The 17,372-nt window shown below is 41.7% G+C and overlaps 1 protein-coding gene across 2 annotated transcripts in view; it reads right to left on the bottom strand.

The window, feature by feature from the left end:
• fryb (furry homolog b (Drosophila)) overlaps nt 1–9,920 on the bottom strand; it is a 42,490-nt gene extending 32,570 nt beyond the window's left edge. Inside the window, exon 1 of one of the 2 annotated variants that reach the window (XM_062407031.1) lies at nt 8,975–9,920. In XM_062407031.1, coding sequence (XP_062263015.1) covers nt 8,975–9,221 — 247 coding nt within the window. In that variant the 5' untranslated portion in view covers nt 9,222–9,920. The remainder of the gene's footprint in view (nt 1–8,974) is intronic. The other variant, XM_062407032.1, reaches the window with a different exon arrangement.
• Between the last annotated feature and the right edge of the window lie 7,452 nt (nt 9,921–17,372).

Below are 17,372 nucleotides of genomic sequence, written 5' to 3'. Positions count from 1 at the left end.
GAGACACAAAGCAGATGAACAGATGGGTACAAACAACGGGTATTTCCTGTCATGCATCGCTAAGAATATGAACGAATCCCTTTAATTAACAACACCTTTCTTCAGCGTGTCTTTAATATGCACTATAAGAGCATTAAGCAAGACATGTCAACATGTAATGAAAGAAAAACCCCAAACACCTTCACACAGAACCGAGGACGTACTAGCAACGACTGAAACAACAGCCAACAGAGCAGGCTTGTTGGACCGAAGCACATTAGCAGGTTTGATTTGCTGCAATTCCTGAGAAGAACAAGGTGAAGTGACAAGTGTGTGTTGTTGATAAAGCATCAGGTCTAATCCTGTCCTTTCATGACCACGTGATTGTACCTCACTGAAGAGGTGAGATGTCCATGGACACTGTACTCCCTGGGCAGGTCAGCAGGACCCCCAGCCTCCTTCACTGCAAACTGTTTGTTAGACACGTGACGACTCGAGCGATGCAAACATGCACGCACACGATCCCCCCCCCCTCCCGCAAGCTTACCAAGGCCCTTGATGAAGCTGATGACACTTGCCCTGCTCCATCTAGTTGGCACTTCCATGGTGCAGACAGCCACACAGTAGGACACAGATAGAGTAGGTAAAGTTGGGTAAAATGCTGGGAACCAGTGGGATGGAGAAGGTAAGTGAAACTGGGTACTGGGAGGTAAATTCACAGAGTAGTTTACAGGACTGAAAATACAGCTCCCATGATTAACAATTAATAGTAGATCCTTGCAGGAGATTAGAGTCTGTCTCCACCGCCCATCTACTCCACCATGGCGGTAACGTCTGGCTTAGGTGCTTTCAGGTTGTTATCCGAAGCTAAAAGTGTAATGCTCCATCCTTCAGAAAACGACAGGCAGGTAAAGTGAGAGACATGTGCCTGAGGCAAGAAGGAAGACTCTTGACAGCAGCATTACAGCTGTATCCTGCGTTCGATCCAACTCAAACAGGAAGACACGCTGCATCCACAGAGCGGAAGAGCCATGACCACGGTGAGCAACTTGAAGCCTGCGAATGGTGCAATAACAGGACGGGACGTTGTCAAAGCATCTTTTAAAAGTTCAAGAAGAGAAACTTATTCCACTGTGCTGCTTCAGCAGAGGCCTTGGTGGATCGCAGGCTGTGTAGGGCCCCATGCTTGACAGCTACATGAGCCTACAGACCACCTATCGGTTTCTAGTTCAGCTTCTGCTCCACCTCCTGCCAGCCGTCACGTCTCTGTGGGACACCTCCCTTGACCTTGGAATCCCTGAAGTCCATTGGAAAGTTGTGCTGAAGTAAAGTGCTTCTTTCAGAGTGGTCTTGTGGCTGTCCTTCAGTTGTCAGTAGCAGTTAAGTAAAGTCTGCTCCTTGTGGAGATCTGACCAGAAGAGTTGGGTTGGAATTTCAACACTGCCCCGAGAGGGAGGCGAGGGGAGGAGGGAGGAGCTATATATAGACTGCTGGCGGTCGTTCTCTTACATACCCACCACTCCCACTGACCCCTACTCATACACAAGTGCACACACAAGTAAACAGATATACTCACAGACACACAAACACACACATACGCAGAAGTAATATATCTGGGGAAAAAAGTTATGCGGTCAAATGATAAAGCAAGTTGAATGAATCTAACTCAAGGTAGACGGTAAACACAGCTAATCTGTTACAGCTTCACCACGACATGACTTTAAAGTGTGAGTAAATACGTGTGTGTGTGTGTGTGTGTGTGTGTGTGTATGTGTGTCTTATGCACGTCAGTGGGGAGAGCAGAGCAGATTGGACGACATAACGCCGTCCAATAGAGCAGTCGATAAAGCGCACCAGAGCGCTTCCTGGGACCCTCGTAGAATTCTGCATGACTCGGCCTTTTAAGTGATGAATCAGCAGATATCCATCACATGTAATCAATACAAGTCTATCTTAGTTTACAGCACATTATATATCCTAAAAGGTTTATTACCACAAACACACAGCGATGACCCTCAGCAAGACCTGGCAGAACCGAATCTGACACTGTACGACTGACTCATGACCAATTATGGTAACCAGACAAATCTGTTCATATTAATCATGTATTCACATTTATAATTGAAGAGTTTGACATGTGGTTACAAATCTTAAATATTGATTCTCAACAATTACATTTAAAATGCCGGCCTTGTCCTCTACTCTCGATATTACACAAATTGTAGATGTCACTATTAGAGGATGAGAAAAGTATTTTCACTTAGATTGAGCTGGAAGGTCACAATAGTGTGTTTCTGTTTTTACAGCCGAACCCCTCAGGAGGTACGGGGGGGTCGTCTATGAACCTGATAGTCTGTGGTTCGATCCCCAGCTCTCCCGATGTGCATCCTGACTTGGACAAGATACTGAAGATACTAGTGTATGAATATGAACAAATTAACAGCACTGAATGAATGTGTGTGTCGGTGATAAGACTCGAAACTAGACCATGAACGATGTACAGGCAAATAAAAAGTTGCTGCAGCTTGCATCAAAAATGTGTGTGTGTGTGTGTGTGTGTGTGTGTGTGTGTGTGTGTTTCAGAAAGGCTGGTATGAGATGGAACCAGTTCAACCTGATGAGGTCAACTGTTTATCTAGTGATTTCACTCAATAAATAACCCATGCTTGAAAACACAAGCCTATACTTGGACTTGCCAGGCATGTTTTCTCGACTCTATAGCTTTCTGACTGCATCATTATCGTGACCTTGGAGCAGACAAGGCTAAGCGTAACTGAATTTGGTCCAGTAGCTAAAACATATACGAGTAAAACGTACACACCATCTCATCAAGGCCTCTGATAATTTTTTTTATATATGGCTGGGGGGGGGGGGGGCATCAACACGTCCCCTGCAGTTCTTACCTAACCGACATAACCCCCGCTGACAGTCCTTCACCGCACACCTAATGTATGAGGTTGACACAGCTGCTCTGGACCAACACACAACCACAGTCACACACTTTCCATAATGTTTTTATAGTATCTAAAAGGTGCACACAACATCACTATTTAGCAACAGAGCACACACAGATGCTTCTATAGAACTCGTAAACTACTCAAAGACAAGTGCCCGCAGTATATACACAAAAATTGAAGGCAACAGTGTTCAGTCGATATTTGAAATCACTTAAGTATAATAACAGGAAAGCCTCTAGTCATCTCTTCACTCTCAACAAAAACAAACATATACTGATGCTACAGTAAAGGTGAACTACCGGCTGCAACGTGATGACTATATTAGAGACCCAGTGGTGCAATAAGACACCAGTGCTTTCTGCTACTGTAATGTCTCAGGTTAATGAGCCCACTGCTGAAAGTGGGCGAAAGTACAGAACGTCCAGTTGGCACCAGTCTGGAATGGTACTCCTGGGTATTCACCCCAGATTGCCTCCGAGTGTCCGACAGTCGCTCTACCTTCTGTTGGGTAAACACCAACTTACTGACGAGGAATTGATTAAGTGATTTGAGTCTGTTGCGATGTAAACAGATCATCCATTGAGGGTGTAAACACACAGATCTGCTGTATTTGAATTATTATTTAAAATATGGCAGAGCTTGACAGAGTTATTGAACCAACCCCTTTAATGCAGAGCACAAAGATTCAAACTAAAGTCAAAGACTGAGTTATTTCGCTGTATAATTAATATAGAAAATTGCTGAGGAGCCACATTTACCCTCTGCTAACCCCTAAAGCAGCCCCCCCTCCCCATCTCTCGCTTACATTATTCCATTATATAACACTGTCAAATATTAAAAGTGTGGATGATGCTGTACGTCTGCCCTCTGTTTTTCAGTCTCATCCAACACGTACATACGCAGAAATACACAAACCAGTAGAGTCTGTACACTGCAGGACACACTGACGACCAATCAGTCTTTCAGAATCTGACTGTGTCACAACATTTGTTTGGCATGCCAGCAACAACAACTGTAGTGTGCTAGCTGTACTCACTCCCTCCTAAGGACTTGAGCAGAGACTTGATGCTGATGTCAAAGAAGCCTGAATCCTGCTGGCTAGTCGCCATGGCTGCAGAGGATATGTCGCCACGGTGACAGACAGCAGAGGGGGGGCAGGACGGCAGGATGAGGCGTTGCGGACAGAGCAAGCAAGAGAACGAGGTGTACGCTCCTCGAGAGAAAAACGGAGGAGAGACACGGAGAGAGGGATGCGGGTGGGCAGCCAGCGATGCGGATGCTGCGGCTGTCTGCTGCTGAGTGGATGTGTGTTTGTTTGTTTATGTGTGTGTGTGTCAGAGAGAAAGAAAAAAAGAGCGGCACACGGCTTCTCCTGCGCTCTGTGTTGCTATCTCTGTGGCTAACACCCCCATCCCCTCTCTGTTTTGCTCTCTCAGGACAGTGATACACAGATGTTGCTGGCGCAAGCAGCCAATCCTCTTAGAGGAAAGGGAGAGAGGGAGGGAGAGAGAGAGAGAGAGAGAGAGGGAGGGAGAGAGAGAGAGAGAGAGAGAGAGACATACAGTAAATAGTACTGCACAAGGGAATTGCAAGGAATAAATGGAGGGTAGATGGGAGGGAAAAACGACTGCGTGAGGGGAAAATGGAATAATTAAGATGGAAGAGATAACGAACGCTTCCTGATTGCTGTTGACCAGTTCTGTCGAACAATAAGTGCTGAGTGAGCATGCTGCATGCCTGCCCCGGCCAATCAGAGCCAAGAAAAGCAGTGACGAGGAGGCTGCACCAACCAATAGCCAGAAACAACAACGGGTGAATGGCATCACTGACTCAGATGTGTGAATTTCTATTCTCTAATAATAATAATAATAAGAAATTTATTTAAATGCACTCACCAAAACAATGATTGAAAGAAATATAAATATAAATGTTTTTAATATAATCAAACTGCACACAGAGACAAAGGAGAAACAATTCCACTAATATACGAAACTTAAAATTAAATGTTGAGTAGGCAGGACTCCATTAAATAACAGAAAAGAGGATTAGCTGCGGAGGGAATTAAAAATCTTTTTAAACCTTAAGGCTATCACAAGCTGACAGTGACACCGTTTCTAGATCTCAACCCTAATTTGGTATTTATGTTCTTGATCTCCATCTTACTTATCTTATCAGCCAACTGATAGACATTTTTTGCAAAAAAGTTAAATATGGGCGTGGATATAGTTGTTATTGATCGAACCAACATGTTTGCCTGTTACATCATCAGCAGAAAAAGATAGTGATTATCCAGATGACGACAGCACTGACATCGGGTGGTGCTGCACGTTCAATTAACACTGTTATGTCATTTGTAGGTCAATGTTCTGGCAACCCGGTCGGTACTGCTCGGCAAGTAAACACATGTAGTGGATTATTTCAGGTGCCATGATGCAGGACACTGGTTTGCCACAATCAATATTTAAAATCTGTCTAGCACCAAATGATTTTCAGAGAATCACAGTGAGCAGAATTCTTTGTTGTCCAAGCTTCGCGCAACAGCAGTTTTAAGCTTTGCAATTTTACAAGGGAGACATAATATCCCAGAACTCCAATTGAACAAAGGATTAGCTCATCTTAGCTAGAGTGTTTTAGTGAATTAAAAAGGGCCTGATGAACCTTCGCTTACCTCACCTACAATTTCCACTGGTTTTACCCAGTTTTGAGTTGTAAAATAGGCCAACAAAAACATTACTTTGCCTTTGGGTGATACTAACCTTATACCCCAAAGCAACAGATATATTATTGACGGGCCATTTGAACCTTGAATATAGTTTCGGACAATTCTACGAAGTGAATAAATTCTCTCCCTCAACCTTTCACATGTCACATGGATCATTGGCTGTCCTCACAGGTGCCTAAGCTGAAGGTATAATGGCCGTCAAAGCAAAGACGCTATGGTTGGGTGGGTAAGACTGGAAGTGCAAGGGGATAATAGAGGGTCATCATGTTGAAGTTTGGAAGGGCAACAGCGCATGTGAACGGGTGAGAGAAAGAACACAGGCAGGGGTGAGAAAATGAGAGTGGATGGGGGGGGGGGGGTAGAAAGTTTCACAAGATACAGCATCATGTGAAGCTGCATCTCATAGGAGATGCGACAGAGCACAGGATGGCCTGGTTCATATTAACAGACAATTACAGTCGAATCTCAAAGGAGGAGAAATATAGCAGAGAGGCACCGCAGGTCTATTCCTGTCTGCAACTTCTGCTTACGCCATCACAGTCCTGGGCCAAATTGTATCAGCAAATGAAGTTAACCCGATTACTGAAATGTGACAATACGCCCAATCAAGTTACAGAGAAGCATTTATGTCTTGCAACGGCCCCAAAAGAGTAGTTATTTCAACTTACTGGTGCAGCAGCAAAGGATATTGAATCTTCGTTGAACCTATTTCTCACACTTCTTATTTGTTGAAAAAGTTGCTTGTGGCTGATGGGAGAGTTTATTTTCTAACACATGTAGTTGTTGAGTGAGAGGGAACCTGCGAGGAAGAGTATGACCTACAACTAGTAAAGAGAAAAATAATGTTCTGTCCCTAGTCAGTTGTCCACACCTTCTCTAAATGCAAGAGATATCTGGAGAAAGGTTTTCCAATTAATCTATTTGATTTTTTATTTGAACGATCAAATATAAAATCCTGAGATCAATCTATGCATTTGTGCCTTCTCTCAGCAAATGTACTGCTGGATGTTAAGTGTATGCAGTGTTTGGTATTGTGTAGATGTCTGCTTCGTGGAAATGGAGGTATCATATCAAGTAAAAATAATTACCACATAGGTTGTATCTGTCTGTCAACCAGTTAAGTTGCAGTTTACATCTATGTCTGTCCAGGCTCATATAATAGTGATGAATTTGAAGGGTATTTATGAAAAGGTGGCACATTCATTATTCAATAGTTGTGAATAGCAAAAATGTGTTTTGTGACAGCAAAATGACCTTCAGCTTTGACCTTTGAGGGCCAATCTGTGAGTCAAGTAAACATTTGTGCCAATGTGGTGAATCTCCTTCCGGGTGTGTCTGATATATCTATTTCACGTCCAAAACTTGCCGATATCGAGCTCTAGTTCTCTTCATGCAGAGGGAACAGCAGCTCAGTTGTTGGAGAGAAACTTGCGTGCAATGCATTAAATATATTCAAATTGATGACCTGCCAGGGAAATTCTTTGCCACAGACTTACGCACATCTATAGAGCTTACAATTATAAAATCATAGACGGAAAGACACAAACATATGCACACACAGACACGCACACCCTTATGGAAGTCCTGGGATTCCACACATTCTAAGCCAGGGCCTGAGCATGCCAGCTGTTGAATGTGCCTCCACACTCACACTCAGCACATATGCATTCACACAAATGCATATGACACATGACATACTCAATTACATTCCATTTAATCTAAAATTATTATTTTATTTAGCAGTTTCGACCACTTCCCAACACACACACACACACACACACACACACAACTGCAAATTCTATTTCTCAGTGGATACCCATATTTAACTTTTTTCATCATCTGTATGGGACACATTTAAATGATTCACCATTCCATCCAATTTAAATATTCAGTATTCAAATACTGAAAGCCCGAAAATCATTTTGAAGATTATTATTTATTGAGCATTAAGTAAAAAAAATCTGCTTAGAGGTTTTGACACTACAGGAATAACAAGGTCCCAATGGTAAAGATGCGGCGCAATAACTATCATATTTATTTTGATAAATAATCAGGCTTCAGATTGTTTTCTTGATGACATAAATGAAAATAAATGACATATAAAAGCAGAAAGTCTTTCACTGGAGAGGCTGGAACTTTGTAACGTTTAATGTAAAAAAATGACCTTAAACTAGGTGATAATTAAATTTCAGTCAATTGGCTTATTGATGAACTTAAGCTTGTGATGTCGAGATTACACTGACTTTATTACATCATCACAGCACATCTGTTAAACCTAAATTAAACCTGCTACTCATCTGTCTCTATCTTATGGTTCATACATGAAGTCGTGGGTATAAACTGCTCTATGATAACAAACACACACACACACACACACACACACACACACACACACACACACACACACACACACACACACACATAGAGAGAAAGAGACGGGGAGTATTTGAGGTTCACACTGTGGTATCTCCTTGACACAGCTGTCTTGATCAAATAGATATTGTGAAGAATGTGTGTGTGTGTGTGTGTGTGCACCTCTCCCCTAAGCGCAAAGCCTATTTCACATTCATTATCACAGCATAGAAGCCAGAGAACCTTTCATTTGTCTAAAAGTTTACCTGTGTTATTGAAAATTTGCTGTTAATTTTATACTCAAAGTTTTCTTTGTGCAGGAAGTACTTTTTAACACAGACACTACCTCGCAGACACAACATAAAGCATTACTGTCTGAAAATACTTATGAAAAATGAATATCACCATTACCGTTAATCAGAGGCCCTTTTCTCTATTTAATCTAACTTACTACTTCAGGCGTTCTCCCACTGTTGGAAGTATTTTGACATGTTCTTCCCAGAGGTTAAGTTAAGTTGAGAATGAATAAGTTGCTTGGGCAAATAAAAAACTGTGCTTACATCTGAGGCCAGAGCTGCACACACATGTCTATTTTCTCAATCTGCAGAATGAGGATAAGTGGAGTAATGTCTGCTGCTGTCTGCCTCAAGACAGAGAAGGTATCACTTTTCACAGGGTCTCCAAAAACCACAACAAAGACACCTGAAGAATCAGGTCTTCAAATCACAGCAAAGAAAACAACATTAAGAGCTATGTGGAGAGACAGAGTATAAAGAGATAGGAGGAGACCTTATTTTTTAATACCAGGTTGAATAAAAACCCATCCCACATTCCAGTGGGAGAGTTGAGAATCAGTATCTCAGCTGCGTGTTCCGCCAAACTTTTCATTACTTCCAGCATGAAGAAACGCGTCCGGTCATGAAACACTAGCATTCACAAGCTAAGCTGCAGACTCTGCACCTACCTCTGATTATCCTTGTGCGCTTTCTGGACCTCGACTGGATCTTACTGAACCTCCCGGTAAAGTCACTGGGGTCAAACATGTCCATCGACAGAGAGGCCATGTGCTCCAGAAATATGCCGTCCTGGCTCTGGCTCTGGTTCTCCAGATCCGGGTCCTGACCTGGGCTCAGAGACTTGCCATCGAAGTGGTCTGAAGCACCGCTCTCAACCCCAAGACCGTTCATGCTCCCTACATCCTCAAGAGACATGTCTCCACTATTTCAACCCACTCCTCGTTACTCTACTGTCCAAACCTGGCCATCCACAGAACTAGCTACATGATGATTGGACAGTAAGTTGGTAAAAAAAGCATTAAAAAAAAAACATTAATAAAAAAATAACTTAAAAAAGAGTTTAAAACAAAGTGCTCAGGTAGTCCCAATATCCCGGTTTTCCCTTTCTTCATCTCATTCTTCTTCTCTTGTCCACGTTTTGGTTTCCAGTTTCTTCTCACAAGGATTTACGTTGAGTTCATTCAATCCCGAGATAGTGAGCTCATTGCTTTGTTGTTCCAGTTACACAGGCTCTCTTGAGAGTTCAGGTTCACCTTTTCACGATCCCTTTTCCTCTCTCTTCTTCTTAAACAAAAAAAATGTACAACCTCCGGGTCTTCTTGTGTTTGAGAGACAAGTTCATTGAACGTAAAAGTTCAGCTGTCCTCTTTTGCTCTCACCTGTTCTTTGTTTAGCTCTCTCGGTCTTCCTCACTCCTCTCTGAGGCACAACTGTGTTTCTCTGCTCTCAGGTGGTGAACGAGGGAGGGATCCAATTCCAAGAGCGCAGCTTGATAGGGTGGTTTGGGAAGTTTGGGTGGTTGTCTCATTTCCTCTCCCTCACACTGTCTTGCCTTTCCTTTTCTCTCTCTCTAGGGGTTTTCCTAACTGGCCCCCTTGTGTGACTGAGGACAGCTCTCGATCACACACCTGTTTCCTTCTACTTGTTTCATCCTTTCTGTCTCACATAGTAGTAAACCGCGGCCGAATGGCATGATTCAATCAGCTTGATCCAGACAGCCAACACATGGCATGTGGGTGTGAGTAAGAGTCCCTGTACTCACTGGTCGAGGCTGTTTAGCCAGTTAACCTCAACGTGTTAATGGTGTAGGATTACTGAGAGCAGACACGCCCCTTCACGGAAGGGGGAAACAAAGCCAAACACAAACAGGAAGAACGCTGAAAACAGACACTGACGACTGTGTTTTTGTGAAAGTTGGCTGTTACTTTTGAGTTGCAGTTGTAAGATAACAAATCAAGCAGCCTGGAATTCAGCCCACACAGATAGAGAAGTATACATTTAAATACTCAGACGTCTTACTGAGAAACTGATTTAAAGGAAATTGAATTTACAGAACTGCTCTCCTTATAAAAGTTTTCCTTCCTACATCAAATCCTGAGAAGAATAAGAGAAGAATTCAAAATGAGCACAAAGCTTGTTGGCCACATAAACAAATCTTACACTCAATACAGAAAGTAAACAGTTTGGTCACAGCCCTGATAACATGTGGCTCTGTCATGCTGGGAAAATCTTCAATGCTTTTGCGAGACACAAAAATACTTAATGGTAAATGTAATAAAATGAATAACATTTTACCACAGGTTAATATAAGATGTTTTACACATAAATGAATGTGAATGTTTTAAATTCTCTGTATCCCTCACTTAATTCTTTCAAACTCATATTTGTTCATCCTGCAGTTTACTTTCTCTCACTCTGTAAGGTAGCTAGCACCTCTCTGGAGACACCTATACCCTGAGCGGACCTCTTGCTGTTTATACCAATATTGTCATGACATCAACTCCATTGAGTGCTCACCTGAGTCCTCGTGTTAAGGAGTAAAAACAACAAACCATTCATATCCTTTTTGAAAAGGCTGCAATGCAAGTTTAAGTAGACGTGATGAATATAATGGCAGTGCCGAACCTTGGTTGCACGCCCCAGTTACAGTAAAAAATTGTTTAATATTCACTCATTTTACAAATTAAAGTTTGTTTACAGGTAGTGTGGGGCTAGTATTTTGTGTGTACAAAGAGAGGGCGGCACCTTAAGTCTAATAAACCGCCTCAAGTGATGTCATATAGCTTGTGGCTACATCTGCGCTATGACTGTAACACAGTCCATTAAATCTCTGCCAGTACAAAGGTTTCTATGTTTCCATTCAACTTAATTGTGACATGTGAAATATGATTTCCAAACAATAAGTAGTAAGGATAAGTTGGGAATTTACATATTTGGCTTTCCCTTATATTAATATGTTATACTGAACATTATCAGAGAATGACACAGATGTGGTACATGTTTAGTGTTAAAATGCTTTTACTGAGATGTTTCTCTGCCATCGCAGCAGAGAAGCAGAAGTCTGTTTACACACAATGGTGATGCTTCCTCAAATCTGGCGAGGAAATAGTTAAAGGTGGCAAACAAGCAGAGGGAGGCACGGTGCCAAAGTCAGTTATAGAGGCGTGCCATCCCCTAGGGAGACTACAACAGCCAAGTATTAAGACACTCACGCTTACGCACACAAACACACTGAGACATGAACACCCAAACAGGATATCGTTTTTGTCCTTTCATTAACCTGACATCTCTGGCCAATCAATCAAAAGAAACACAGGTTGGCCAATCAACCACAGGAATTTGTCAGCAAACAAAACCACAGTCTTTTACTTATTCATTTATTTTCATTTGTTGTTGTTGATTTCTATGCTTTCTTCACTGCAACGTTCATCTACACACTGGAGATGGTAAACCTCAATTTTCAGGATGGCTCTATGGGCTCTGATTAGTCGGTTTTGATTTAACTTGAACGCTGTCACAATACACACTGATCCCATCCATTCTTCCCTGTTGACTCTGCAATGTAAACTGGTCTTTTCAAAAGGTATATGAAGAGATTTTAATGATGTGCGGTCGAGTAGCTGATACAATTAAAATATATATATATATTCCCTAATCTGTATATAAAGAGGACATTTAATTAACCTACTCTTATAAATTCCTTTTATTAATCATATAGGCGGAGGTCAACTCTGCAACCTTAAAAATCGCAATTAATCTCTTGCTATTATGTGTTTTTCACGAGTTAGTAAGCCGTCATCTACACATAAAGGAACCTGAATGTGATTTATGAGCCACAAGCGTCACCTGCAGCTTCCCGCCACTGTTCAGACACGCTTTGGTTCACTAGGACAACCAAACACACCCAAACAGACAAGCAAGTCACGAGGACATGGGCTGTTTTCAACACCAGGTAAACACCGAGGTCTCAACGAGGATTCATGCTCTGCCTGATCATCTGCAATCTTTATTCTCTGTCCACCTTCTTTCCTGCGTCTTTTTCTTCTGTCTTCACAAATATTTCCTGCTCATGTGGACATAGAGAGGACAGGGTGGTGCCATCTCACCTCACATACTGTCTGGAAGGAAAAAAATCTACTTCCATTCCCATGCTGATTTGGTTGAGGCCAAAAGGAAGCAGAACAAAATGCACCACAGTGTTTTCTGGGCACTTATTCCTATCGTTTACTTTCTCATATTACTTCTTTTTCATTTCCTCTTGTTTTTGCTACTACGTCATTCTTGCTTCCTTTCTCAATGTCTAAAGAAGGAAAAGCAGCAGCTTAATTGTTATCCACAATAATTACGACTATTTTACTAGTGTTTGTATCATTCTTTTGGTTTATGTTTTACCTTTTTGTCCTAAATTGAGCTTTAAGCGTGACATACAACAGGAGATGCCATCAGTGGGTACCACACACCTTTTTAAACTATGTGCCGTCCTTTGCGACTTACTTGGATGTGCCCTTTCCCCATCCAACCAATAATTTCGTCCCTGATTATACTCCTTCCGCTTATCATTTAAATTGCACCCTCTGCCGCCAACCTTTTTATCTTTCCTGTCACTTAAATATGTTGCCACGTTATCAGTTGCCCAGACCGCGGACCCAGCCTCTCAGCAACCCGGTCTAACAGGAGAACCCAGAGCATAAACAAGTTTACTTTTGGCTTATGCACTGAAGGGAGGCTCCAGTTCAGGGGCTCCCTCGGAAGACGGGTCAAATGAATGATAGCAGAGCATCACCACAAGAACCGGTGTCTTTGTTAGAGATAATGAAGCTTTGCGTAACAAGCTGGGATTTATTTAGAGTAGGTATAATTATATAATTATAAAATACTTGAGCAGGCTGTTCTTAGACAGACATCTTCAGATTTGTTTGTTAAAGCTAGATACATTTACAACAGAACGAAGAAGATTCTTCTATTATAGATATTATTGGTAATGTATGATATTACCACTTATTGATCTAACCTTGTTTTTTAGCAGTGGTGTTGGAAAGTAAAAATAGCAACACCACAGTGGCATTTAAAATTGTAGCTCACGTTTCATCACCAAAATTAAAGTACCAGAAGTAAAGTGCTTATTTCTGTAGAATTGTCCATTTTCAAAATAATGTACTGTATTATATTTTTTGATTACTACTCTGTGCATTGTACATACTCTGCATCATAATATAGTTGGTTACGCATGACGGTCCTTATATTAAACGTGTTTCAACCTATAAAGTACTAAAACATGATAATTTATTTGTTGCTTTATTTATCTGAATCAGAAAAGTAAATAAATTTACCTATGAAACGATGTACAGTAGAATTACAAAGTTACAAAACTTACAAAACTGCACTTCAGCAGAGTACTTGAGTAAATGTACTAAGTTACTTTCCACCTCTGGATTTAAAACACGTGTAGTGGTGCATTCCGACGACTGGTTTTAACAGGCACAGGAAGAGATACAGTATATGTTTGTTTTCACTGCATGTTTATACAGGCACTGCACTGAGGGTGCCGCACACACGTCTCCTCTGGATGAAAGCAAAACTTTCTCTTTTCTTTCATTCCTCTTTTCAGGGATTTCTCCTGTGGACTACAAGCTGGAAATGTCATCTAAACCATTGGCACGTACAGTAGATTCTCACTGGTTCTTCTATTGACCTCACTTTAATCTGTGAGGTTTAATGGGCAGTGATTCAAACGGCTGGGACTAAGCTCAGGCAGCAGTGATAAGTAAAGTACAACTACAAGTTTTGTAATTGCAGTCAAATGTCCGATAACTATTGGTTGCCTACCTCTGCCAAGGACATTGTGTGTTCGCCCCCTGTCTGTTTGTTGGTTTGTTTTTGTCTTTCAGCAGGATTATTAAAAAACTGCTGAACAGATAAGACCAGACAACATGGTGGAAGGATGAACTCATGCCAAAAAATAAACTATCTGGGGCAGATTCAGGATTATTTTTCACTCTCTTTGGCACCAATACTATGAATAGTTCAGGGAACTAGATGATAAAAACCAGGCATATTTAGGGAACTGATTTGTACTAGTGAATTTTATTTAGTGTGGCATGATTAAGTGTAAGGGGACAGAGTGGAGGGGGTTAGCGCTTTACTGAATAACATTCTACTTCTCTCCTGTTGTCAGAAAATCACCACACCGGCTCTACAATGGTGCCCCCTTGAGCCCATAAGAGAAATAATAATACTTCTTGTGCCATTTCTGATTCAGTATTTAAGAATTTTTTTGAACATTATTATTCTTTGTTTGTTTATTTGTTTGTCTTTAGAAACTAATGCTCCTTTGGTGCAGAAATTAATCTTTATTTGATTATTCCAGTTTTTTTGCTCTTTTGTCTGCTCTCTCAATGAAGTCTAAAATGTATATTCACACAGACTTTTAGTATCTGTATATGATTGCCTCTCACTTGGGAGGGACAAAAATGCAGAGAGAATATATGACAAATTCTGCTTCCAGGTGAAAATGTGTTTCAGTGTCAATAAACGGAAGGACCAGGGTTTATAGACTCATTAAACATGAGACATTAAACCTGTCAGCTGTTGTTAAACTGTAAGCACTAGAACATCAATTAAGGTAAGACATTAACTATTCATGTGTACATGCAAACACACACAGTACAGTAAGCCCATAAGCCTTTTAATACATATATAGACTTGTGTTATGCAACACCACTTCTGGGGTCTCTAATGTGCAGTTTAATGCATCAGCAAACAGCCCCAGAGCTCCATCAAACCTAACAGCAGTTAAACAACATTCCCTGACCAATTATATAAAGTCCTAAATCAAACACACAAAACGCACAAGCCAAATGAATTAATTCTCCACCAAAACTCCTTTATAGTTATGTCAACACAAGACACCAGGAGTCTTATCTCTGAGCATCATGGAGGAGACGAGCGTGCCCATAAAATACAAATTAATCTTTAACGCAACAGCACCGGAGGGAAGGCCAGACAGGGAGTGCGATGGTAAGGAATGTGTGTGTGTGTGTGTGTGCTGATGTCTCTGTATACGTGTGAACCTGTGTTTGCCTGGCAGAAACCCCAGGTTATGTAAGCCGGTGGGAGTGAGGTGCTGGGAGGTATCTATGGGAACGAAGACAGCGAGGAGAGATGGATAGTTCACCAGCGGATGAGGGTTCACTAGCAGGGAGCGTGGGAGGTCAACTACAGTTTCTGCTTCTTTCCCAAATGCAGGCGAAGCTCGGTAACATCTCTACAGCAAAGGATCTGATCAGCGGTTTGTCCAAGTCTGTGAGAGAGCAGCTGAGCTACGATACAGGGAGGAGTCACTGGCTCATGATTTGTCCTTATTGCAGAGGACAATGCACTTAAACTGTGAAACTACAACACATATACCATATAATCACACTGCCCCTTATTTGAGCCAAAAATGAACTTCACAACACTTCTTCCCTCTTTCCCTGTTTCTCTCACCTCTCTACCTCCAGCTCACCACTGAAGATGGAGACAGATGCCATATATAAAATATAAGTAAATTAAATTAATATGATTCCTGAGTAGATGCTGGACAAGTCGTTCCTTGTTTCTTGTACAAAGAATGAAATGGAACAAGTACTTTTTCTCACATCAAGAATTGAAGAATGGATCAATAATTAAATGTCCGAAATAGGGTGAAGATGCAGTTTCCCTATTCAATTTCAGTAGGCAGGTTTTTCATAAACTGATAAACCTATAATTCTTTGTCTGATGATGTGGGAGGATGCAAAGCAATGTGTGAAACTGTCCACTGGACTGGTAACTGTGCAGCAGGAGACACTTCACTGTTCAGATGGCTTTGTCAACCTAGTTCTGATGCTCGGGCTGTACAAAGACTTAGTACATCCTGTGTGAGATCCTCTCTGAATGCCAAAAAGGGAGATCAACCATTAACACTCACTTCCTGGCAAAAAACACAACTTAAAGAACCCGAAAAACATGCTGCTGTGATGATTGGTCTCGACACCACATCAACGTGTAAAGTGTTGATTAATCCACTTGATGTCCCTTGAGGGAAACTGCATTATTTATATCATTTATTCAGGACATATTATCATGGTGCTAAAATATAGATGAAGAAGTTCAATTGGTGAACATATTGTACTATGGCCAGTGTAGTGGCCCACCTAGTGTTTTATAATACACCGACAGTACACACACTTTGTAATACATGTGATTAGAAAATATGACAACAACTTAGTCATTAGAAAACCCTGATTCCTTACATTTGTAAAAGGCGTTAACATCATGAATCTCTGCTTAACTAGTGCTGTAGTTCATAGTATCCTTGTGTACAAATGGGTTGAAATGATGACATAAAGTAATTGGGCTGAGTGGGGCTTTGTAAATCTGTGACAGCAATGTGGGAGTCGGGGGAAACACCACAGCAGCACAATGATGTGACATGCCGTCTGTCTGTGTGTGTGTTACTTGTAGCGTAAGTCCAGACACAGAACAATGGCGTTAACTGGGTCGACTGGCTGTGCCAAACAGCTGGAGAGATGGAAGGAGAGGGAGGGTGACTGAGTCCTAAGTAAAGAGGGCAGCAGGGTGTGTGAGGAATAAGGAGGAAGGGGCCAAAAGTAGGAGCGTGAACAGACCAGGCTGGGGAGAGACAAACTAGAACAAGTGAAGAGGTGTGCTCATCCCCGCTATCGCCCATTTCACTTCAGAGAAAGACGTTGACAAATGAAAAAGTAGAAATGAGAACAAAACCCCAAAATACACGAGGAACGAAGTCACTAGACCGTAAAGTGGTGCTGCCCGCTGTCTGCCTGTATGTAAATAATACATGGTCAAACTCCGGCTTTCTCTCACAAGATATTCAGGCTGACTCCTGAGCATCTTCTCTTCCGCTGCAGAATAATAGAAGTGCACAGTTACTCAGGCGAGATGATGGCCGCCACTGGACCATGACCGATTCAAGTCCCCCAATTTAAAGCCTGTGTGTGTGTTTGTGTGTGTGTGTGTGTTCAATCCCTGACCCATAAGAATGGTTCAATCAGCAGCACGATAACA

This window comes from Platichthys flesus, chromosome 15 (genome assembly GCF_949316205.1).
Source record: "Platichthys flesus chromosome 15, fPlaFle2.1, whole genome shotgun sequence".
In the NCBI taxonomy this organism is placed as follows: Eukaryota; Metazoa; Chordata; class Actinopteri; order Pleuronectiformes; family Pleuronectidae; genus Platichthys; species Platichthys flesus.
This window is presented reverse-complemented; position numbering and strand designations above follow the sequence as displayed.